The sequence below is a fragment of the Chrysemys picta genome, chromosome 2 (genome assembly GCF_011386835.1).
Source record: "Chrysemys picta bellii isolate R12L10 chromosome 2, ASM1138683v2, whole genome shotgun sequence".
In the NCBI taxonomy this organism is placed as follows: Eukaryota; Metazoa; Chordata; order Testudines; family Emydidae; genus Chrysemys; species Chrysemys picta.
Window position 1 is genome coordinate 15,624,501 of NC_088792.1, and position 25,586 is coordinate 15,650,086.

Genomic DNA, 25,586 nt, shown 5'->3' on the forward strand with positions numbered 1-25,586 from the left:
CCTACAGGCTAGGAAGGAAGGTTTTTGTTGTTGGTTCTATTTTAAAATATTTAAAATGTGGGCTAGTGCCATGGTGACAGGAGAGTAAGTACATAGCTATTAATCTATCTTTGAAGTATTGCTGCTAGTAATAAATATGTCTAGCAAATAATTTGAATGATTAACTTAAATACTCCCACCTTCAAGACTGAACATAGACACCACAGTTTAAATAGAGATAAATAGGAGAAAGGTTTCAAAATGCTCATTATCAATATTATTTTTAAAATAGTTTGAAGTTATTTTCTAATGACCATGCAATTTGAATTGATAAAAGTGAATATTTATCAAATGTGTGACTAGCACTAAAGAGGGCCAGATTTCCTGTAAAAAACATGTTTAAATGGTATCAATGTCCAGGGTGACACACTGAAGGCGAAGTGTCCTGGGGTATAACCATTTGCTCATAGTTAGGTTTGCATCATTTTAGATGAAATATTTATTTCAGTGACTCTTAGTGGGGTGTTTCTGTATTACATTTAAAAGGGAATAAAAGACAGAGTAGTGGCTGAAATTTCTCCAGTCCCATCCACCGTACCAACAACCCTCATGGCAAGAGGTAGTCAGCTTTTGTCCCGTCCTCAAATTTCTCACTGTTATTCTAGAGACTGCTGAGCCATCTGGCATACTTCTAAGCCGTTTTCTGTCTTTGTGTGTGTGTCTGTGTTCCTATACACAAATATACTGTGGATCTTTATTTAGAAGTATTGTCCATGATGTTTTCAAACAGAGAAAAAAAGAGTAAGAATGAGGATTCTATAAACACATTTTTGATAGAAACTTTGGTGGCATCTCTGGGACTGACAGGAGAGCATCCTCTCTTGCGTTTATGTCACTAGAGCCTTTCAGGACTTTTCTTTCTAACAAAACATCTAAGGTATTGATATACGTGTTTTGAAGCCAATTTTGTGTTTAGTACTGATTCATTTAGTTAATAGTTTAAACAGATTAAAATAAACAGAGTAAGAACAATCCACAAGGAACTGTGTGGACTTTACATTGGGTTCCTGTGGAAAGTAGAAGGCATTTTCTCTTTGTCTGTTGTGTATATTTCATTTTATAACTCTTTTGTGTAACTTGAAACAAGTTGTAAAATATCATATCCTCTCTTTTTGCTCCAGAGCAGAATTTTGCTCTATGCAGAATTTCAGTCTAAAATGATTTTTTTATGTGTGACCACTCAAAATAGAAGGGTTGCACTAAACAAAGCCGAACAAAGTGGAATTCATCAGGAACCATCAAGTTGTGTGATGGCTAACTTATGTGAGTGTCCTTATCTTATCTTCATTACCTTCATCTTCCGACCCCTTCTTCCTTTCTTTTGTTGTCATGCTCTAATTTTGCGGGAGGGATTGTGTCTATTTGTTTGTACACCACTTGCCACAGTGGGGTCCTGATCTTATTTGGGACTTTTCAGTGCTAGCAAAGTACAAATAAATAATGACAACACTTTAAACTGATTCCAAACTACCTACAGTAATTAATCTTGTAATTTTTTATTTTAAGGCATCCAATTAACAATTTTGACCTTATACAAAGAGATGCCACAAATGACAGATGAGAATCCATGCTTCCATAGTGTGATGGGGTCAGGCCAGATGGCTACAGGAGAGTGCTGGAAGGCAGGTATATTAGCCCCAGGATAAGCAGGTCCCTTTTCGCTTGGTAGCTGAACTTGGGTTACTTTAAGTTAATTAGGATACCTGGGGCCAACCCAGAGCCTGCCAGAACCTGTTAAAAGCCTCCCCTCCAGCCAGATAGGGGTGCACGATAGAAGCTGAGGGAGGAAGGCGAGCTACTGGAGAGCTGGGCAGTGCAGACGCTGACAAGCATTAGGAGAGAAGCCATGCAGGTACAGAGGTGAAGGGCGCGAGAATCCTGCCCAGCAGAGCAGACGGCCCTTCTGGGCCCCGAAATTCTGAGGGAAGAGATCTTGCCAGAGGGGAGAGACTGAACCGTGTGTCTGGTCTGTTGCCACCACGTCCGGAGGAGCAGCCAGAGACTGAGAGGCTCCCCCTTCCCCCATCAGGGAGGCCAGGAGGAACACTGCTCCAGCAGGGTGTGGACAGTAAACCCAGGGGTGTGGGGAAAATTCTGAGGGGAAAGAGGAATATCCCAGCCCGCCGTTAAACGGAAGCGTGGGACCCATCGAGGCGGAGAGGAAGCTCTGTCACAATAGAGGTTGTCTAGAAGTTTGAAATAGTGAGAATAGAGTATGATGGAAGAAACCAGTAATTGCTGCTAAGATTTTTTTCTGTTTGCTAACTGACTATTGCCAGTTGCCCACAACTTGGAAGACTAAAGTATCAGTACTGAACTGAGACCCTGAAAACCAGTTAACAGGTTTGTAGAAGGGCCAACTCCCTGCTAGAGCTCCTCCTTGTGGCTGGGCGAGGCATAGTAGTTCTTTCCTGTTTAGCACCGACTATTGACAGTCACATCAGTCCACTAGTAACCAGCCTATTCTTGCGATTTAGCCCTCTAGCCGGGTCATGGTTTAGTCCCATCCCTTTCAGGGTAACAGAGTCCCACAAATAAAAATCCAAAGTCGTTACAAAAAGGTCTTTGATCCTGACTCTGGTCCCTGTGGTCCTCACACTCTTCTCTCGGGGCTCTGTCATTCTTGTCCCCTTCTTGGGGCTTCATGCCACCTTACAGTGAATCATAAGAAAACCCAGGCCCTCCCACTTCCAGTCTGGGGAACCTAGGACAGGCAGTTAAGGTTCCCTGCACCAGATTACTTCCTGCCACCTCGCTGGACTTCTTCCTACCTAGCCTTCCTTTGGCCTTCTCCCCCACAACCTCTCTAGGTTCACCCCATGTCTAAGGCCTGGAAACTCGGGGTATCTACATTGCAATTAAAAACCCACAGTGGGCCTGTGACTCGGGCTTGTGGGGCTCAGGCTACGGGGCTGTTTAGTTGCAATGTAGACATTCAGGATTGGGCTGGAGCCTAAGCTCTGGGACCCTCCCCCCTTGCAGGGTCCCAGAGCCTGGTCTCCATCCCGAGCCCAAACATCTACACTGCAATTAAACAGCCCCGTAGCCTGAGCCCCAAGAGCGCAAGTCAGCTGGCACAGGCGACCCGTGGGTGTTTAATTGCAGTATAGACAATTAAAGCCCTCAGAGCCCTCCACTGGAATTCCCAACAAACTCCCAAACCAACACATGTAAACTTGGGCCTCCTTTGGCTTGACCCTTCGTCGCTCTCTAGTTACCCCTGCTCTATTCCCTGGTTAAATGCCTCCCAGGGCTCTGTCTACGGAAGTCCAGTTCCTCTCTTTCTTTCACGGACACCACCAGAGTCTGCGCCACTCTCCAAGTGCAGCCTGGTATGTTAATTGACCTCTCAGGCCCACATTAACACATTCCTTACCTGTGTGAAGTATACACCCAGGTACAAGGGTGTGTGTGTATGTGTTTAAACAGAAAGGTAATGGTTTCAACTGAACAATGAGAGGATGTTGACAGCATATAATTCTGAGTGCTTTTATAATTTAAAATGACCTCGACAAATTGGAGAATTGGTCCAGAATCAACAAGATGAAATTCAATAAACACAAGTGTAAAGTACTACACTTAGGAAGGAAAAATCAAATGCATAGCTACAAAATGGGGAATAACTGTCTAGGGAGTAGGGCTGCAGAAAAAGATCTAGAGGTAATAGTGGATCACAAATTGAATGAGTCAATAGTGTGATCCAGTTGCAAAAAAGGTTGATATAATTCTGGGGTGTGTTAACAGGAATGTTGTATGTAAAGCACGGGAAGTTTATCTGCTCTACTCAGCACTGATGAGGGCTTAGCTGCACTCCTGAGTAGATTTCTGGGCGCCACACTTTAATAAAGATGTGGATTAACTGGGGAGAGGAGAGCAACAAAAATGATGAAAGATTTAGAAAACCTGACCTATGAGAAAAGGTTAAAAACTGGCTATGTTAGTCTTGAGAAAAGAAGACTGAGAGGGGACCTGATAACAGTCTTCAAATATGTTAAGGGCTGTTATAAAGAGGACTTTGATCAATTGTTCTCCATATCCACTGAAGGCAGGACAAGTAGTAGTGGGCTTAATCTGCAGCAAGGGAGATTTAGGTTAGATATTAGGAAAAGGTTTCTAACTATAAAGATAGTTAAGCACTGGAATAAGCTTCCAGGGGAGGTTGTTGAACCTCCATAATCGTAGGTTTTTGACAACAGTTTAGACAAACACCTGTCAGGGATAGTCTAGGTATACTTGGTCCTGCCTCACTGCAGGGTGCTGGAGTAGATGACCTCCTGAGGTCCCTTATAGCCCTACATTTCTATGATTCTTCATGTAGTAGAAATGGGACAGGGGGTCTAGTGTAAGGCCTAAGTCAGGCCCTGCTGATTTAAAGCAAAGTTAGCAAGAGTAAAGCTATAAGCAAAAGTCAGGCCCTGTTACAAAACATGTCTATTTGCAAGTTCACAGAACCTGGCAGAAACAGGGCTGGTATTGCAAAAACTTAAACATTCCTAAGAAGTAGTAGGCATAGGACACTCATGTAAACACATTCCAGAAGGGTAGTACCAGAACACCCTGATACCAAGTATGGCATAAACACACTCCCCGAAGATAACAGAGACACACTGACCCACCCTAAAGATAAGATCAGGATGACAGCGTGATGGATAGAGATATTTTGATCGAACCAACAGGTACAAGGTAAAGGGTGGTAACTAACCACATTAGAGGGGCAATACATAACTTGTTTGTATCAGTATATAAAGAGGGGTCTCAGAGGGGGAGTCGTCCAGCCGAGGGGGGAATGGAAAGTCCTGCCATTCACAGAGCTGAGTCCATTTGTAATGAGCATATCTGTCCATGTAACTGTAGACATTGATCCAGAGAGCTTGGACCATGCTTCGTTAACAATAAACCTGGCCTTCGTTACTGAATGGAGTCTGTGGTTTTCTTGGGCAGTTTGATCAGAGCCTGCTGTACAGGCTATCTGGCCAGAGCCAGTGCAGCACGCTGAGAGAATACACACACGCAGTCAACAACCGATGACACTACGAGCTAGCCTTGTCTCAAGCAATCAGGAAAGGAATGCAAATACAAATAATGTATATATTAAGGCCAAATTTTTCAAATGTGGGTGCCTAAAGTTAGACAGCCAAATTTATATTTAGGCACCAAAATAAAAATTTCCTGCTCTTCTTTTTGTCTTTCAGAAGTGCTGGACAAGGTCCCATCCTTTTATTTCAATCCCCAAATATGTATTTAGGTGCTTGACTTCAGACAGATAGCTTTGAAAATATTTGATCTAATCCTTGACAATATGGCATGTTTGTCTCTTAAAATATTTTGCATGAGGATACGCTCTGAAAGGCTGATATCTGAAACAGCCTTACAAAACGGTTGCCCGGTTCATTCCGTTCAGTAGTATTTTCTCTCATGTAATTTAAATAACGGTGGTTTGATTTTACAGGTATGTGAGCCTATGTTCACCCCGAAGTAAGGTTTCATTTCTTCGGATTTTCAGGCTACTCAGATCTTTAAAAGCTATATCAGCAATTCCAGGTAAGAAGCAACAGTTCTTGCTGTCTGGCTCTCAGCCGCAAATGTTTTCTCTCTCTTATTCCTTCACTGTTGTTTTCAATCATTCTGTCACTTTTTGTGTAAGCAAAATCCTTAGTCTTAAAATATCAAAGGGGTAACCGTGTTAGTTTGGATCTGTAAAAGCAGCAAAGAGTCCTGTGGCACCTTATAGACTAACAGATGTATTGGAGCATGAGCTTTCGTGGGTGAATACCCACTTCTTCGGATGCATGTAGTGGAAGTTTCCAGAAGCAGGTATAAATATGCAAGCAAGAGTCTTAAAAGTATTCAGAATACGTCAAGTATTGAAAACAATTTTGGGTGAAAATGAGGTTAAGCACTAAGGGTCCAGTGTTGAAGTTGTTACTTGGTCCAAAACAAAAGCTAATAAGAGTTTCGCATGAGTAAGGACTTCACGGTTATACCCAAATCTGCAGTCGAAATTTACATACCATTTCTTTTAGCAAACACTATAAATAGAAATAATTTACTACAATATACACACACTGAGAACAGGTGAGTGAAGGCAATATATCAATAAAATATATTTTACAACACTGATCTGTGAGCACAAGTGAATATTTCCCAATACTTCTAAAACTAGGAAGCACCCTGTATCGTATTGGGGCCTGGTAGCAATCACTATATTAAAGTTGATTAACACTGTTGTTTAACCCCCTGTTTTCAATTGCTTCTAACTTTGCCAAAGTGTAATTGTTCAGGCAGATGTTTTCCACTCTTTGGCTTCTGTCTCATGTTGATTTTTTTTTTTTCAAAATATAGGTAAAAGTTGTGCTGCTGTTTTCAAGAGCAAGATTTGTGAAAAATAGGCAATCTGGACAATATTAATAAGATTTTCCAGCCATGTTTATGGAGAGCTCTTGCTGTCTGCATGAAAATTTGTGCGCATTTGGCTAAATTATAAGTGTCAGGAAAATTACCATTTGCACATATGCTGTAGGAATTGTTAGCCTTGTGCCTAAATTCTCTGAACATTCCATGTGTTCCATACTCCCCATCCTCATTGAGCCTGCTAAAGCAGCCACACCAATTTAAACCTCTGAACAGGATGCAGAGAAAATGGATTTTTTTCCTCCTGCTACCCCCAAACTTTGGCTTCAGTGAAGGAGGATAGGAGATTATGAGTTCAAATCTCCTCTTTTCTACACACTGATGTTAATAACTCCATGCCCTTCATGACCCCTTAATATTGAGCAAGCCCTTATACCCTCACACCAGGAGACAGGCAAGTGCTAGTTTCTGAACATCTACCCATTTTACAGAAAAAGTAACTGCACAAGGTCACATCTGACATATTTACAATTAATGGAATCCATATCTCTAATATGGCAGACAGAGGCTCTGTCATATCTATGTGCTTCAGTATGATTTCTGGACATTCAGCATGTTTGAAAATCAGACCACTTATTTAGATGCCTAAATATGTATTTAGAAACCTAACTTTAGACATTCATATTTGAAAATCTTGATTTTTTTATTATGAGTCTCACTGCACCTGGAAGTAGCGTTGACTATCTCTGTCACGTCAGAATTGTTACTTATAAAGCTTTTAATTCTGTTGTAAATGTATGCTACAACAGAGGTAAGTGCTTAATAAGTACTTTAAAAAAATCTGAGACTGGTTTTCCTGTCTTCACCACACTGAGTACAAAGATTAAAATTAACTCTCATTTTTGTGGTGGAAACTGCTGTTTCCACAAAAAATTCACAAGACTAGTAATAAGGTTTTGGTTTTACAAATCCTCAGTGTAGTTTGCCATTAGTTTTGCAGATGGTGAGACTGTTTTTGCACAGATCTTCTCTAACACTTCTAGAAGTACTGTATTTAAGGATGGGACTGCTGATTGCATAGGGAAAATAGATCACTACAGTCTCCAAGTTTGTGCACTCGTTACCTGTTTCATGAATGCTAAATTCACTTGCAAAAAATCATTAAAAACAACTCCAAATCCCAGTGTTTACACTCACAGCCCTAACTCCTTCATAAAGTCTATGTATAGTAAATAATATCCTAACACACCTTTCATAAATAGGTGACAAATGTCTTAAAATTGTATATCTAACTTTTATTTTCAATATGCATTCTGAATTCCAGATAGAAAAGCCATTAAAAATTCTGTGTTACTACTGCCCATTGATTTGATTACTTCATGCCTCACTATGTGCCTGTAATTTATAATTAGCAACTTTTTCATTCCTTTGTCTTAAATAGGTTATCTTTTTAAAATAGTGGGCCCTGTCATGCACTATCTTCTGACAAAACTCCTTGAAGTCTATAAGAACTTTACCTTGATTTAAAAGTCAAATCAACAAAACACAAAGTACTTGCTTAAGTTTAAGCACATGCAAAAGTCTATCCTTATTCAGCAAAACTCCTAAGAATGTGCTTGCATACTTTTCCAAATTAGGACCTTGGGGAGTGAGGATCAGCCTTGGAGTGAAGTAAAAATCCAAGGTTGGTGAGAAAATTACAGTAAAACTAAATTATTCCCAGTCCCGTGTTTTACTGTACCTCATTTTATGGTATACAGTTGTAAAAATATGTGCAGTGCATATGGGCCCTGTTTACATAATTGAAGCTGTGGTACATAATCAAATGGGCCTACATATTATTTTCTCTTCTCAGGCTACATTTTGTTCAATTTTATTTTTCTAGAACTAAAGGTCATCGTAGATGCACTTATCCAGTCTATTAAGAAACTTGTTGATGTGATGATCCTGACCGTTTTCTGCTTGAGTGTCTTTGCCCTTGTAGGCCTCCAGCTCTTTATGGGTAACTTGAAAAAGAAATGTGTCCGTAACAATACTACATTTGATCAGAAATTATGTGATGATGCCAAGATAAGTGATGTAAAGGAATCAGGTAAACTTTTGTTCTTTTTTCCTTTAAATAAGAGTCTATAATAATAATCAGGAAGTTTAGACTTGAAATTAGACGAAGGTTTCTAACCATCAGAGGAATGAAGTTCTGGAACAGCCTTCCAAGGGGAGCAGTGGGGGCAAAAGACATATCTGGCTTCAAGACTAAGCTTGATAAGTTTATGGTGGCGAGGGTATGATGGGATAGCCTAATTCTGGCAATTAATTGATCTTTGATTATTAGTGGTAAATCTTCCCAATGGCCTGTGATAGGATGTTAGATGGGGTGGGATCTGAATTACTACAGAGAATTCTTTCCTGGGTGTCTGGCTGGGGAGTCTTGCCCACATGCTCAGGGTTTAGCTGATCACCATATTTGGGGTCGGAAAGGAATTTTCCTCCAGATTGGCAGAGGTCCTGGGAGTGGGGTGGGGGTTTGCCTTCCTCTGCAGCGTGGGGTACCGGTCACTTGCTGGAGGATTCTCTGCACCTTGAAGTCTTTAAACCATGATTTGAGGACTTCAATAGCTCAGACATAGGTTAGGGGTTTGTTACAGGAGTGGGTGGGTGAGATTCTGTGGTCTGCATGTGCAGGAGGTCAGACTAGATGATCATAATGGTCCCTTCTGACCTTAAAGTCTATGATTCTATGAATCTTCCCTCATGGGTCATGTTTTCTAGACCTTTAATCATTTTTGTCGCTCTTCTCTGGTCTCTCTTCAATTTTACCTCATCCTTCCTGAAATATGGCTCCCAGAACTGGACACAGTACTCCAGTTGAGGCCTAATCAGCACAGGGTAGAGCCGAAGAATTACTTCTTGTGTCTTGCTTACAATACTCCTGCGAATACATCTGAGAATGATGTTTGCTTTTTTTGCAACAGCATTACACTGTTCACTAATATTTAGCTTGTGATCCACTATGACCCCCAGATCCCTTTCCACAGTACTCCTTCCTAGGCAGTCATTTCCCATTTTGTATGTGTGCAAGTGATTGTTCCTTGCTAAGTGGAGTACTTTGCATTTGTCCTTATAGAATTTCATTCTATTTATTTCAGATCATTTCTCCAGTTTGTCCAAATCATTTTGAATTTTAATCCTATCCTCCAAAGCCCTTGCAACCCCTCCCAGCTTGGTATCATCTGAAAAATGTATGAGTGTACTCTGTATGCCATTATCTAAATCAGACCCAGAACTGATCCCTGCAGGACCCCACTCATCATGCTGTACCAACATCCACTGAAAACTACTCTCTGAGAACGGTTTTCCAACCAGTTTTGCACCACCTTATAATAGCTCCATCTAGGTTGCATTTCCCTAGTTTGTTTATAAGAAGGTCATGTGAGACAGTATCTAAAACTTTACTGAAGACAAGATATACCACATCTACTGCTTTCCTCCATCCACAAGGCTTGTTACGCTGTCAAAGATAGCGATCAGGTTGGTTTGACATGATTTGTTCTTGACAAATCCATGCTGACTGTTACTTATCACCTTATTATCTTCTAGATGTTTGCAAATAGATTGCTTAATTATTTGCTCCATTATCTTTTTGGGTACAGAAGTTAAGCTGACTGGTTGTAATTCCCTGGGTTGTCCTTATTTCCCTTTTTATAGATGGGCACTATATTGCCCTTTTCCAGTCTTCTTTCAAAGATAATTGCTAATGGCTCAGATATCTCCTCAGTCAGCTCCTTGAGTATTCTAGGATTCATTTAATCAGGCCCTAGTGGCTTGAAGAAATCTAATTTGTCCAAGTAAATGCACTAGGCATTCACAGTATCAGGGGGGTAGCCGTGTTAGTCTGAATCTGTAAAAAGCAACAGAGGGTCCTGTGGCACCTTTAAAACTAACAGAAAGACTGTTAGTCTTAAAGGTGCCACAGGACCCTCAGTTGCTTTTTAGGCATTCACAGTCTTCAGAAATGTATGGTGCACACTTAGCTCGACTTAAGTAGAAAAAGACATACTCCTCTACTATTTTGCCTTTTTGTAAACCTCCATCTCTTGTTACCTATGGGATATCCTGTGGCATTATTCCAGGCAACAATCCGCTCACAATGGAGTTGAGTTGATGAGCTATATCTCCTCAACACTCTTAAAGGGGGCAGCACTGAAGTAGGTTTTTCATTTGGGAAGTGAGCTGCCAGGCTACCCTTCAGCCCATCATTAACAGAAATGTAATTATAGAGAAAAGCCAGGTAGAAGGTGCACATTTTGCCTGGTCACCTTTCCAACCACCTTTCCAACCATAATTACATGTCATTTATAGATCAATAGATAATAATTCTAGGTGGTTGCACTTTTGTCTTTTAAGCTACCACATCCCACTCCTGTCATCTAGACTTACAATCTAGATATCTCATTCCAGTCGTCTAGACTGAACAATCTATATACCGGCTTTTGACGCATGTGAAAGAAGAAGATTCCACTCCTTATCTGAGATTAATTAGAATCTTGCAGTCATTCAGATAGAAGGATATAGGTCTCCCCTCAGGCATGCAGATTGCCTTTTTGAGGAACAGCTGGAAGGAGCATAAAACTGACATTTCTGTGCTTATATGAGGATAGACAGAGACATATGCTGTTTATTGATCAGTTACTAGTGAATTTTCAAAACAAACGGTAGTACCCACAGATTGTCAGAGAAATGTAACTATAGATAGTAAATTTTTACAAAGGAGATTCTCAGGCATATGTGCACATACATCAAAGACATATATATTTCTTCTTTAATTTTTTTAAAAATCCATTAATACATAGATTATTATATGTATCGTGTATATACTGCTCACTTGATATTTGTGACCAATCCAATTAACCTCGGAAGGTACTTATGAGAAAGTAACTTGTCATTTTATGACCCTTTCATTTTAACAATAGATATCTGCTACAGAATGAATAATTCTCAGGATGTATTACTGTGCGGATTCAGCTTGGAACCTGAGTAAGTATAGCTAACACCCATTTTTAGTCCTTTCTTTTCTTTGCTATTTTTGTTGTTTTGTATTTGGCTGTAGACAAACTACACTGTAAGCTTCCTGGAAGCTGTGATTTCCTTTCACTTTGGGGAAAGAGTGAGGCTACGCAATAAGGAGAATGAAAAATCCCATTTAAGGAAATGATCTTGTAATCTATTGCTAAACATTGGTGATGTAGTGAAAATAAATGGTCTGAGAGAGTGGGAGATGGAGGTAAAAAAATAGTGATAAAGCTGGTCAAGGGCCAGGAAATTTAAAGTGCAAAGTTTGTTACTCATTTGTAGTCAGTTCCTAGCACTGACTTCCTCCCTTGATAGTTCACTCCAGAGTCTTGTCTCCCCTTCCAAGAAGAGCCTTCCTCTTATATAGAAAAACAAAAGACCTTTATTCTTTCCAAAGACCACTCTGTGTCTTAAGTTATTTTCTCAGTCCATATCAAGGATGGCATAGCTGAGTCTATCCTTTCCCCTCTTCAAAACCCCTTTGTCAGGTGGTGAGCCCAGGACACTGTTTTATTTATATATTTACATTTTATTCACTCGAGGAGGAATTCAGCTCAGTGCAGAGGCCTCTAGCAAGGCACCATACACTGTTTATTATTTTAATTGCAGTAGTCCCCAAAGGTTCCATTCAGGATTGGCGCCCCATTGTGCTAGGTACTGTACAATCACACCGAAAGACTGGAGGTTTTATGTAATATCAGAATTATCAAATTTGGATCCAGAAATAGGTATCTTTTGCATGGATAATAGACTTGGGGATGGGGGGGGGGGGAACCACCTTGATAAATTACACTTATTTTGCTGCTGCACTATGTGGCTTGACTGACATGTTACACACTTATTATAAAATATCTGACTTCGGAGGGAATGAATAGTCATGAAGACTCTCTTATATGTACTTTTAGGGCTTTACAGACCTGATTTACACAGTGCTGCCAGACTTGCAGCTTCAGGGAACACCGTGGTCATGGGGGTGGGTGGGTGTTCACCTCACAAACACTAAGCTGAAATGTTGATGTGATGATCGCTATTCTCGTTCCCATGCCATGTGGTGTGAAATACAAGCTGCTGTCCATTGACACATGTACCCCTTCTGCCAGGTGGAGTTGGCAGCAACAAGGGCCAGGTTCAATATCTAAAGGTTCGAACAAAAGAGAACCAGCTTGAGCTCCCACACAGTTATCTGGGAAAACTTAACACCAGCCACAGTGGTTTGGGCAGTATTCTTTGCCTCAGTTTCCCACCTTGCAGTGGGAAAGTCTGATGAATGAATGTCTCTTTAACACATCACTCTCCTCTCCCTCTGATACACCCCATTCACAGCTGGCTGTCCTTAGTTAGCAAAGATTCAAAGTTCAGAGATGCATTCACAGGGGTTCACCTCCCGTCCCTCGGGGAGGGGGCATTGACCAAAGTCTCTGCAGCTGCATCTGCAACTGTCTCACAGCTGCCACTGCTGTTTCTCTACCACCACTGGCTACTGCCTCCCTGCTGCTGCCTCCATGATGTCACATTCTGAGGTCCTTCCACTTAACTCAGCTCTTACTGATTGCAGCTCAGTGATTTCAGCAGGCAGTGGGGAACCTCACAGCCAGTGTTGTCTCTGTGTTGTCTTTCACTTTCTCCATACAAGGTCTAAGACTTAGGACCCTAGACTTCCTCTGCAGTCAGGACAGCTCTAGGAATTACCAGCCAGAAACAAGGACTTTCAGTTGAGTCTTATCATCTCTGTCATTAAACACTGGAGAGGGACAGTTGAAATGGTGCCTAGGACTCTTTAGGCAAAGTCCACACCACCAGGTAGGAACATCTGTCCTCACCCACTCTCATCTTCACTGGGATTGGGCATCCCTATCCCCTGTTTAGCAAGTGAGGTTCAATTTAGGGTGACCCCTTGTCAAGGTGCCTCCCCCACTCTGAACTTTAGGCAGGGGATCTGGTTCCACCACCTCTTTCTGGGTCTCTGGTAAGACAGAAGGGGCCCTGGTGGAAGGCTCAGGAACAGGGATAGGTGTGAAAGCTTGCTTAGTCTGGCAGCGGGTGACCATTCCCACCCTTTTTGCTAGCTTCACATGGTTGGCCAAGTCTTCCCCCAGCAGCATGGGGATGGGATAATTATCATAGACTGCAAAAGTCCACATTCCTGACCAGCCCTTGTACTGGACAGGCAACTTGGCTGTAAGCAAGTTTAAAGAGTTTGACATAAAGGGTTGAATTGTCACCGGAGCCTCTGGGTTGATGAATTTGGGGTTCACTAGGAATTGTGCCTCCCCACTCTGAACTTTAGGGTACAGATGTGGGGACCTGCTCCCTCTACCCATTTTGTGTCGATTTTCCCCACCTCTCTAGCGGCCTGGGACTGCTTGTATTGATCAGTGTAAGACTTTCAGCTGAGTCTATTTTCTTATCCCATAACCACTGTTTTATATTATCCTTGGTCGTATTCAGGAATTGTTCCTGAGTCATCAAATCAACCATTCCTTCAAAGGTAGCTACACCCCTGCCGTTGGCCCATTTCTCTAACAGATCCATTATCTGGTGTACATAAGCCACATTACTTAGTCCAGGCCCTCTCTGAAGGGCTCTAAATTTGACTCTGTAAGTGTCAGGTGTAACTTGAAATTATTTCAAAACCAAATCCTTAAATTTACCATAGTCAGAAGCCTCCCCAATAGGCATCTTGTTGAATACGTCCAGCGCTCTTCCTGTCAATTTTGCTACCAATGTGGTCATTTTTTGATCTTCAGGAATGGCATGGTGAGTGCACAGTCTTTCAAAGGTGAGGAAATATTCAGCAATATCACTGGATTCATTATACCATGGATAGTCGCTCCCATCTGTGGATTTTGGTAGAGGATTGTTAGGATTATTTGGTGGATTCGGCTGAATCTTTGCTAATTCCAGTGCATGCTTTTGGGCCTCCCTCTGGATCTCCATCTCTTTTTCTTTCTCCTCCATAGCTCTCTTGTGGGCATCCTCTTTGGCTTTCTCTTCTCTTTCAGTAGCTGCTTTCTTGAGTTCTTTTAATTCGAGCAGTCTCTTATGATTCTTTTCATTTTCTTCTGCTGCAAGTCTGGCCAGCTCTAATTTATTAGCGGCATCACTGGTACTAATTTTCCTGCTTTGTTGTGCTGGGTCACACCCCCTCTGCAGTTCACTGAAACTGGGATGCCTCAGCTCAGGGCTGCTTAGTTAACAGAGACTTTCACAGCATTCAGTGTTCAGCCTTTCTGGTCTACCCTAGCTATCCCCGAGAGGTAGGAAAAAACAGCTTGTAAATTCCTTTGTTACTGTAACTTGACCCCTCAGAGTAAGAAAGAAACAAGGAAGACTGGTTTTGTGACTTTTTTTTGCAAAATGTTAATTACTCGCCAGCTGTTCACAGCTGGAAACTTTCCTCTAACAAGAGCCCTTGTTAGAAAACTTAACACCTTTGCCTTCAGGCAAAGAGCTATAAAGATCTGTTTCTCCTTGCAGCTCGGAGAAGAGAAGGGGAAAAAATCTACTGGCTTTTGGTTCAGTTGAATCCGATCTCACTGCCTACCATGCCATGGTGCCTCCCCCACTCTGAACTTTAGGGTACAGATGTGGGGACCTGCATGAGATAACCCCCTAAGTTTGTTTACCAGCTTAGGTCTAAGCTGCCACCACCAAATGATTTAAACAATAAACAGGGAAAGGACCATTTGGAGTTCCTTTTCCCCCAAAATATTTCCCCAGTCTTTTTCCCCCTTTTTCTGGCAGGATTGGGACTGATTTACCTCCCACCAATTCCTGGTGAGCCCAGATCCAAAAAACCCTTGGATCTTAAAACAAGGAAAAATAAACAGGTTCTTAAAAGAAAACTTTTAATTAAAGAAAAAGGGTGAAAGGAATACCTCTGTGAGATTAGCATGCAAGCTACTCTCACAGACAACAGATTCAAAACACAGAGGATGTCCCTCTGGGCAAAACCTTAGTTACACAAAGAAACCCAATTTGATTCTCTCTCTATGCAAAAAGAAGTCACAAAAGAAAATAAACATAATCTAATACATTCCTTCTCTAAACACTTACTATTTTTAAGAAATGTTAGATGGCTGATTCCTGGATCCTTCACTCCGGCACAAACTTTTCTGAACAGACGGAGACTGATTTCCCTTGTCCCTCTTTTAAAATATCTGATCTTCTCATTGGTTCCTCTGGTCAGGTGTCAGCTAGGCTATGTGAGCTTCTTAACCCTTTAGAGGTAAAAGAGGAATTAACCCTTAACTGTCTGTTTATGATACCCCTCAATAAGAGCATGGTGAGCACAGTTCTGCTGCCCTTTACCCATACAATAAGGATAACAACATTTTGTTACCCCTGCATTTGAATACTAGAGTGATTCATAACCCCAAATCAGCCAAAATTGATCATTTTGGCAAAGCAGCACCATTTACTGCACACCTAGGCAGAGCAGGCATGTTTATGTAAACACAGTCTGCACCTGAAGTCTTTTCTTCCAGCTGATCACTAGATGTCAGGGGAGAGCTCATTCAGACCCTGCTTACACATGTGGCTCTGTGGTGGTGATAACTTGAGCGGCTTGAAGCATTAGGTTGTTTCTCTTTTCAGTACAGCCCTGGTTTGGGCACATTGCAGGCTCTTTCCTTCCCCCCTCCATCCAACTATTTAAGATCTAATCTTCATTCCATCATCTTTCCAACTCCCTCCACAAATACTCATGCCTAGAACTTTCATATTCCTTGCTTCTCCTGGGCTTGTAAACATCTGTCCCAGCTGGCATTTGAGTTTGGGGAAGGTGTGGGTATGTGTATATTGGAGGCGAGGTGTGGAATCAAACTACATCAGTGGATTTCAATATTTTTTCATTTGTGAACCCCTAAAAATGTCAAATGGAGGTGTGGACCCCTTTTGAAATCTTAGACATAGTCTGTGGACGACAGGTTGAAAACCACTGGACCACATATTAAGTCTCGGATCTTGTAGTGGGTGGTCCACCACATGACTTACCAGGGAATCCGAGACTTGAATGACCCCTGATGGCAGAAATATATTTGAGGATGTGAACTTTCAGATGAACTAAAGGAGTCTGTATTTGAGACTGTGTACTTGGCACTTTCAGGAGCAACATAAGCAATCTGATATGTAAGGAAACCAGTTCTACATGGAAATCATGTATAATATAATGTCTCTTCTGTTATTAGTAAGGAATGTCCAGAGAACTATTCCTGCCAGAAAATTGGGGACAATCCTGATTTTGGCTACACAAGCTTTGATCATTTTGGCTGGGCCTTCCTCTCTGTTTTCCGTCTGATGACACAAGATAATTGGGAGCGTCTATATCGACAAGTAGGTACTTCAGTTGTTAAAATGATAATTAAGCAAGCCAGTTATTCAGTCTAGGATGATGTCTATGCTAAAAATGTTGTTATACACTATTTTATTTTTTAACATGTGTGTAGTCACATTTATTTTAAACAACATTTTAAGTACTAGGGAAGTGCAGACCAAAACATTATCAGAACTGGTTCAGCCCAGGGCAATGCTCTAAGCCTTTGTCTAGACTTGCTCACCTCCTCAGGTAGTTGTCTATGTATTGCTAGTGCATGTACCCCGTACCTGCGCCAAGTATCCATATACATTGTCCACGTACCCGACATTCATACTGCCATTTCAGGAATGGTGTCTTTGAGTTATGTGCATCACAGGAGACACTCCAGGAACTGCCTTACTGTGTGTTGCTGGTACTATCCGCTGACTTCAAGCATTTGGTGATGGCACCTCCTGCTTCACAAATCCTTTCTGTCAAATTGAGTGGAAGACCTGAAGCAAGTCCAAGATGATGTGATTCTGCTTCAGCTACTTCTTGCAAAACAACTGTTCATGTGGGGAAGTACTCAATCCACAAGCTAGTGGACAGAATTGGGCCAGAACTTTTTGACACACCAAAGATGGCTGACCAAGAGAGTGAGTGACAATCCACTGTAGTCCCATGGAATAGATGTTGTGACTGCCAGTATTGCCATGGTATGCCCATGGATGGACTGCTCCTTCTGGTCAGAACCAGCATGGTGTGGTGGGATTACATTGTTTGTGTAAGCAGAGTCAGGATGAGCTCTACCCTGACATCTGGTGGTGAATTATGGCGAGTGTGGAAAAGAACTCCAGGGACTGATCTTGTTTGCATAGGCACACCCACTCGCCTGGCATGAAACAACAGCAACTCAAAGTGGTTAATTTGGCTGGTGTGGGATCCCCATTTTTTTCTGTTATTGGGACAGGAAGAATAAAGTTTTGTTACCCTGATTCTGTGAATCAAGGCCAGTGAAACTATTGTATGACAGAATGACTGAGTGAGTCCTTCACCATTACCTAAGTAGCACTTGCTTGACAAGGGTCATGGGTTACAAAACCCAGTGAATGGAGAGAGGATGGGGACAGGTATTTGTACATGATGGTATGAGCCCCCTCTGAGGGTTTGAAACACCAGTTGCACTACCTCCTCTCTCCATGGTTGAATGTCAGAGCTAACTTTGATTCCATTAGGAGTCTAGTTACAGGCTACTGAGCTGAATTCACTTTGGGCCAATGGTGCATTAGCACTGGGGCTCCCCTACTATGAGCTGAAATTGCTAAGAGCTGAAATCACAAAAGAGCTAAAGTTACTAAGAGCTGACATCACTGAGTGCTGTTAACTAGTGGGGGAGCCTGAAGCTATATTGCTAAGCAGCTGGTGGAGCGATTTGTGGGGACGACTGGAGGAGCAGCGAGTGGTGCGGAGCCTTGCGGGGCCGGTTGGAGCGGCCCAAGGAACGGCGAGCAGAGCTGTTTGCGGGGACGGCTGAAGCGGCTCACAGGTCGGTGAGCGGAGCGGCGCAGCTTGTAGAGCGGAGCAGTTTGTGGGACGGCAGGAAGTGGACTGGCTCGTGGTGAAGGCTGTGGCAGAACCCCACGGAGAGATGGCCCCCAAAAATGTAACCCTTCTGCCCATCTAAGTTGACAGCAACAAGGGCCGGGTTCTGTATCTCGGGGTTCCGTTTCAATAACGCAATGCAAAACCGGCTCGAGCCCCCACCCAGTGACCTGGGACAATTACATACCACCCCCCTGGGTGCCTCTAAGAGGCAATACTTCCCCTCTTGCAAGCACAGAGTCTGAGTGTAACAGAAAATGTTTAATAACATGAGGTAAACGACATCAGCATTAAATTGGAAAAACACCACAAACAGGATTCATAACACAAACCATGAGCACAAGACCCACCCCAGCAAATTGGGCTGTGTCCTTTCCCTTTGGTTCTTGAATCCAGCAACCCAAAAATCACCCAGAGTCCCCAAAGTCCAACACCCCCAAGTCTCTTGGGTCCAGCAACCACCCAAAGCCCTAAAAGTCCAACAGACCCCAAAGTCTCTGTCCCTGGTCAGTGCAGCCCCAGAGTAAAAGGGGGGGGCACGCAGGGTGTTAAGGGGCACCTTTCGTGATCCCAGGCCGGCTGGCTGTCTCTCCGTGGGGTTCTGCCACAGCCTTCACCACGAGTAAAAATGACCTCTAACCACCCCCTGCATCACCAGAAAATCCAGCTCCTGTGTGCAGTGAACAGCAGTGATAAGGACAGGGAAAAGAAAGAGTTACACCACATTTTTATTTTGTTCCCTGAACTTTCCAGTGAACACCACAAGCCACTCACCTCTCCACTGCTAAGGGACCTGACATTGTGTCTGTACAACCACCAGAGTGGACCCTTCACCTGCTCCCACTTTCCCCAGCTTTTGCAGAGTGGCTTGGAGTGGGGAGAGGACAGACACCAGGAAGTGGGAATAGTACATAATATTTTTAATTTTCACAGGGAGAAAGGACTGCGGGAATGTTCCTTGGATCATCTTTTTCTTCCCAGATATAAGCGGACCTGCACCTAACCCTTCCACCACCACCACCCCCGACTTCCATGTGGCTCCTGTTCATAGGGGAATGGAAAAACAAGGGAGTGGGATGGGAGTAAGGGTGATGGAACTTTGAACAATTGTGCTTTCTACAGCTGTCCTATCCCCAACCAGTCCCTCTTGAAATCCACCTCCCTCCCTCCCTCTCCCCTGGTCTGCATGACCCTGTAACTATTGTTGCCAGTGTGTTGGCTGAGAAATATGCACGCACAGGGCACAATGACAGTGCATTAATAATCTTTGTTATATCTTCCACTAGATGTGCAACAGTGGTTCATGGGAGTTCAATAAAATTGTAGGTGTCTCTTGTTTGAGGTGGTGTGGAGCAGGGGCAGGGTGTCAGTAATGGGGCACCAGAGCAAAAGGGGATATTGGTGGGAAGAGTGTAGGGGAGTCCATTGTAAAACTTACGGGCCTCTGGTTTCTGCCCTGGCTCTGGGTCCTCCCCAGGTTCCTCAGGGTGGCTTGCTCAACTAGCTCCTCCAGACAGAAGTGCAGAATCATATGCTCCTCTTCCGCCAGGTCTCCCAGAGCTTCCTTCACAGTCCCAGCTGCCTCCTCAGCCTGCCCCTTATCCAGTGTACTGTCGTCTGACAAGGCCAGCAGGTTTGAGGAGGTTGTCATGAGCCACTTCATGCTCTGTACTGGGAGCTCTGGAGAGCACCTGGTCCAGCTCATTGCAGCACGGGCTCATAGGACAGTCCTTACCTAAGTGGTTGTTCAAATCCTTTACCTTTCAGTACAGGAGCCTCGGGTGCTTCATACGTTCCCATCACTTGTCCAGAGTCTGGTGAATGCCTGCCTCCTCCACCTCCATGGAATCTTCTGGTACCCATGAATGTTCCTGCCACTCCAGGTCCAGTCATGGAGGATAGTGTATTCTGACCACACGTTGATCAGCACCCTTGTATGCCTGGCAGACCAAATGGCTGCTTTTGGAACATGATCAATGTTCACCTGTACTGATCAAGAGTGCACTGGAAAACTCTTATAAAGGGGTCAGTGCAGCTCGCTACTACCTCTGGCAACAGGGGGCCAGGGACCTTTATACAATGGGTAAGGATCAGGCCAAAAGGGTACAGTGCACTGTGAGAATGGGCAACTGAAACTTGGGACTTGGTACATGCCTCTTCTCCCCGTCCACACTACACTGTAGCACTTGTATGGGGCTAAGCCACATTAGAGGCTTGTGCATACCCAAACCCCTCATGAGTGCTAGCTTTCATTCACTGTACTCTCCTTCAGACATGTGCTTCAGGGGTTAAGATGTGGACAATCGGGGAGGGGGGGTTATGGCACAACAACTCCAGATGACTGGAGGATAGATTTTTTTAAAAGGCTTCAGGGGTGATCCTGGCACTTATAGGCCAGCAAGCCTAACGTCAGTACATGGAAAATTGTTTGAAACTATAGTAAAGAACAGAATTATCAGATACACAGATGAATACGATTGTTGGGGAAGAGTCAACATGTTTTTTGTAAAGGGAAATCATGCCTCACCAATCTACTAGAATTCTTTGAGGTGGATCAATAAGTATGTGGACCAGGGGGATTCAGTGGATATAATGTACTTAGATTTTCAGAAAGCCTGTGACAAGGTCCCTCACCAAAGGCTCTTAAGCAAAGTAAGCTGTCATGGGATAAGAGGAAAGGCCCTCTCATGGAGATAGGGAAAAAAGGATAGGAATAAATGGTCAGTTTTCAGAATGGAGTGAGGTAAATAGCGGTGCCCTCCATGGGTCTATACTGGGACCAGTACTGTTCAATATATTAATATATGATTTGGAAAAAGGGGTAAGCAGTGAGATGGCAAAGTAGGCAGACAATATAACATTACTCAAGATGGTTAAGTCCAAAGCTGACTGCAAAGAGTTATAAAGGGATCTTACAATACTGGGTGGCTGGGCAATAAAATGAAGATGAATTTCAGTGTTGATAAATGCAAAGTAATGCACATTGGAAAACATAATCCCAACTATACATATAAAATGATGGGCTCTAAATTAGCTGTTACCACTCAAGAAAGATCTTGGAGTCATTGTGGATAGTTCTCTGAAAACATCTACTCAATGTGCAGTGTCAATCAAAAAAGCAAACCAGAATGTTGGGAATCATTAGGAGTGGGATAAATAATAAGACAAAAAATATCGTATTGCCTCTCTATACATTCATGGTACGCCCACATCTTGAATACTGTGTGCAGATGTGGTCGCCCCATCTCAAAAAAAATTGGAAAAGGTACAGAAAAGGGCAATAAAAATGTTGAGGGGTATGGAGCAGCTTCCATATAAGTAGAAATTAATAAGACTGGGACTTTTCAGGTTGAAAAAAAGATGACTAAGAGGGGATATGATAGAGGTCTATAAAATCATGACTGGTGTGAAGAAACTAAATAAGGACGTGTTATTTACTCCTTCTCATAACACAAGAATCAGGGATCACTCAATTAAAATAATAGGCAGCAGGTTTAAAATAAAAGGAAGTATTTCTTCACACAATGCACAGTCAACCTGTGGAACTCTTTGCCAGAGGATGTTCTGGAGGCCAAGACTGTAACAGGGTTCAAATAAAAACTAGATAAGTTCATGGAGGATAGGTCCATCAATGGCTATTAGCCAGAATGGGCAGGGATGCAAAACCATGCTCTAAAGTGTCCCTAGCCTCTGTTTGCCAGAAGCTGGGAATGGGCAACAGGATGGATCACTTGATGATTACCTGTTCTGTTCATTCCCTCTGAAGCACCTGGCACTGGCCACTGTCAGAAGACAGGATACTGTCTAGATGGACCAATAGTCTGACCCAGCATGGCTGTTCTTATGTTCTTAACAACACACATGGAGATTTGTACAGTTCCTAGTGTAGACATAACCTATATTACAGCAACCTCTTCAGGCTGCCCTATTCAGGAATAGTACTGCTAAGAATGCCAATAGCATTATGTGTGGGAAAGGGTTTCATTGAGCAGTCTGTGGCTGTCCTTGCAATGCCTGCAGGGAGTGGTAATTCTCCTTTGGCTGACTCTCAAGCTTTTATAGCTCCTGTATGCTACCCCAGCTGTGTATGTGGGCCACAGCAAAGGATAAAATCCTACCCCTTATCTTTTTCCTGCTAGCCTTAATTGGCTGAGTTTTCTTGCTGGTTGTATCCCCCCTTGTCCATTTCCAGGTTACGTATTTGGTTTGTTTAAATCTCAGACATTAATTCTGAGCAGTCCCTTTTGATGCCATGTTGACCTCTTATTTCTTGCATTCTTCTTTGTCAAAGAAATTGTAGTTTCTTGTCCTTTAATTATAGTGTCTTTTAGAATGGATCATAAAGTTGTCTTCTATACAATTAAACTCTGATGCTTATTTGGCTTTATTTTTTGGGAGATATCTCATTTAATTATATTTACTTAAAATGTTTTAGTCTATTCTCTTCAATTGCATGTGCTACCATTATGAATGATATGCACTAGACTATGTGAGGGGGAAATTATTGCATGAGCACAAAGGAATATTTATGTTGGCAGACCAAGTGCCAGCTCATGCAAAGGTCCCTAAGCCTCACTGACAAATGCATAGCTGGAAAACAGTGTGGTTCACCTGTGTGTATTGTTAAAACAAATGTTAAGCTTATAAGAATGTGTTTAGTGTTTAGACTTGATGAAATGCTTGTAGGAGGCTGCGTGTATTGATCTTACTTATAACATCTGTATCCCATGGTATAAAGTTATGTTGAGTGCTTGCATTGTAAACTATGTAACCATGTAACTCACCAAACATGAAAGAAGAATTAATTAATGTAAAATGCTGGTCCTGCACACAAGAAGGCCCATTGAAACCAAATGAGCCATTGTGAAACATCAAAAGACAAAGACTTTGTTGATTCGTCCCCCTCCCATGAAAAGGAGACAGGTGCCAACACTTGTCCTGTCAGTTTGAACTCTGAGGGAAGGAAATAAAAAGCCCTGACCAGAAGGAACTGTATCACTGTGCTGCTGGGAATTTGTAGAGAGCAATATTTCTAAGTGTAAGCAAGTGTAATCACTGTGCTGCTTGGCTTCAGTTAGTTCTAGAGGACATAGAAAGCTTGTATATTGCGGCAGTTTCTATTACCTTTTGGAACCTAAGACTGTAGCTCATTTGTTTGCATATGCTTACCTGCTTTAACCAAGTAAATAACTTCCTTATTTCTTTTTCCTAGTTAATAAAACTTTAGTTAGTTTATTACAGGATTGGCTACAAGAGTTGTGTCTAGTGAGAGATCTAAGGTATAATTGACCTGGGGTAAGTGATTGGTTCTTTGGGACTGGGAGTAGCCTGAATATTGTTGTGACTTTTGGTGTACAGGATATCACAAAGGCAGGCTTGTCTGGGTGGCAAGATAGACCGGAGTGCCCAAGAGGACTGGCTATGACTCCATGTTAAAGCTGTTAAAGCTTGAGGAGTTCACACTTGACACTTGGTTGGTGAAGTCTAATTATGGAACACAATTTGGAGTTTGTGCCCTGATTTGTAAGAGTCTGCCCTGAGGTTGGCACTCATGCATGAGCTACTCCAGACAGCTCGACAGTCATAGATTTATAGTCTTTGACTTGAGGGACAAAAGGGATCCCTAGATCATCTAGTTTGACCTCCTGTATAACACAGGCCAGGAGACAAGTTGCTGAAAGTTTGTTTTAAGAAAACAGTACTATATGTTGACTTACTTCACAATATGGAGACTGTAATTAACTATGTTTGTTTTAAAATATGTGTCACAACATTTATTTTGTGCCCATAGATCATCCGAACTTCTGGAAAGACCTACATGATCTTTTTTGTGGTGGTCATCTTCCTGTGCTCATTCTATCTCTTCAACTTGATCCTGGCCGTAGTAACCATGGCATATGAAGAGCAAAACAATGCCACTCTTGCTAAAACACAGGCAAAGAAGAAATTGTGTCAGGAAGCTGAGGAACTACTAAGGAAAGAGCAGGTCTGTACTTTGTACTTTATTATGTACAGTACAGAATACACATCACATAAAACTCCTTTTCTTTCCCTTTTATTATGGAATACAGTCATTGATTAAAACAAATACAGCTCATATCTTAGTCATAATTTTTTTGTTTGTTTTCAAGAACAATGGTGGTAATTTCTCACACAACAACATACGCATTGGTGTGATAGAAGCATGGAACATCAGTCCAAACTATAGTTAAATCTTTTTAAATTAAAGAAACACTTTCAGATCCAGTAGACCTGATATTTTACCAGACAGTAATGGATTGCAGATATGTTGGTGTGTTCATAGAATCATAGAATTGTAGAACTGGAAGAGACCTCAAGAGATCTTCTAGTCCAGTCCCATGCACTCAAGTCAGGACTAAGTATTATCTAGACCAGGGATCAGCAACCTTTGGCATGTGGCCTGTCGGGGAAATCCGCTGGTGGGCCAGGCCGCTTTGTTTACCTGCTGTGTCTGCAAGTTCGGCTGATCGCAGCTCCCACTGGCCACGGTTTGCCATTCCAGGCCAATGGGGGCTGCGGGAAGCAGCGTGGGCCAATGGATGTGCTGGCCACTGCTTCCCGCAGCCCCCATTGACCTGGAACGGTGAACCGCAGCCAGAAGGAGCTGCGATCAGCTGAACTGCAGATGCTGCAGGTAAACCGGCCCACCAGCGGATTTCCCTGATGGGCCGTGTGCCAAAGGTTGCCGATCCCTGATCTAGACCATCCCTGACCGGTGCTTGTCCAACCTCTCTCAAAAATCTCCAATGACAGAGATTCCACAACCTCCCTAGGCAATTTTTCCAGTGGTTAACCACCCCTGACAGGAGGTTTTCCTAATGTCCAACCTAAACCATCCTTGTTGCAAGTTAGGCCCATTGCTTCTTGTCCTATCCACAGAGGTTAAGGAGAACAATTTTTCTCCCTCCTCCTTGTAACAACCCTTTATGTACTTGAAAAGTGTTATCACGTCCTCCCTCAGTCTTCTCCAGACTGAACAAACTCAGTTTTTTTCAGTCTCTCTTCATAGGTCATGTTTTCTGGACTTTTTATCTTTTCTGTTGCTCTTCTCTAGTCTTTCTTCAATTTGTCCACATCTTTCCTGAAATGTGGTGCCCAGAACTGGACACAATACTCCAGCTGAGGCTTAATCAGCGCAGAGTAAAGCGGAAGAAATACTTCTCGTGTCTTGTTTACAACACTCTTGCTAACATCCCAGAATGATGTT

General features: G+C 42.6%; 1 protein-coding gene across 1 annotated transcript in view; it reads left to right on the forward strand.

The window, feature by feature from the left end:
- The window catches only part of LOC101949665 (sodium channel protein type 5 subunit alpha-like), a 121,895-nt gene that overhangs the window by 18,732 nt on the left and 77,577 nt on the right, over nt 1-25,586 (forward strand). The window contains exons 5-9 of the mRNA XM_065582404.1: nt 5,489-5,580; nt 8,276-8,482; nt 11,361-11,424; nt 16,650-16,794; nt 24,150-24,344. Coding sequence (XP_065438476.1) covers nt 5,489-5,580; nt 8,276-8,482; nt 11,361-11,424; nt 16,650-16,794; nt 24,150-24,344 — 703 coding nt within the window. The remainder of the gene's footprint in view (nt 1-5,488; nt 5,581-8,275; nt 8,483-11,360; nt 11,425-16,649; nt 16,795-24,149; nt 24,345-25,586) is intronic.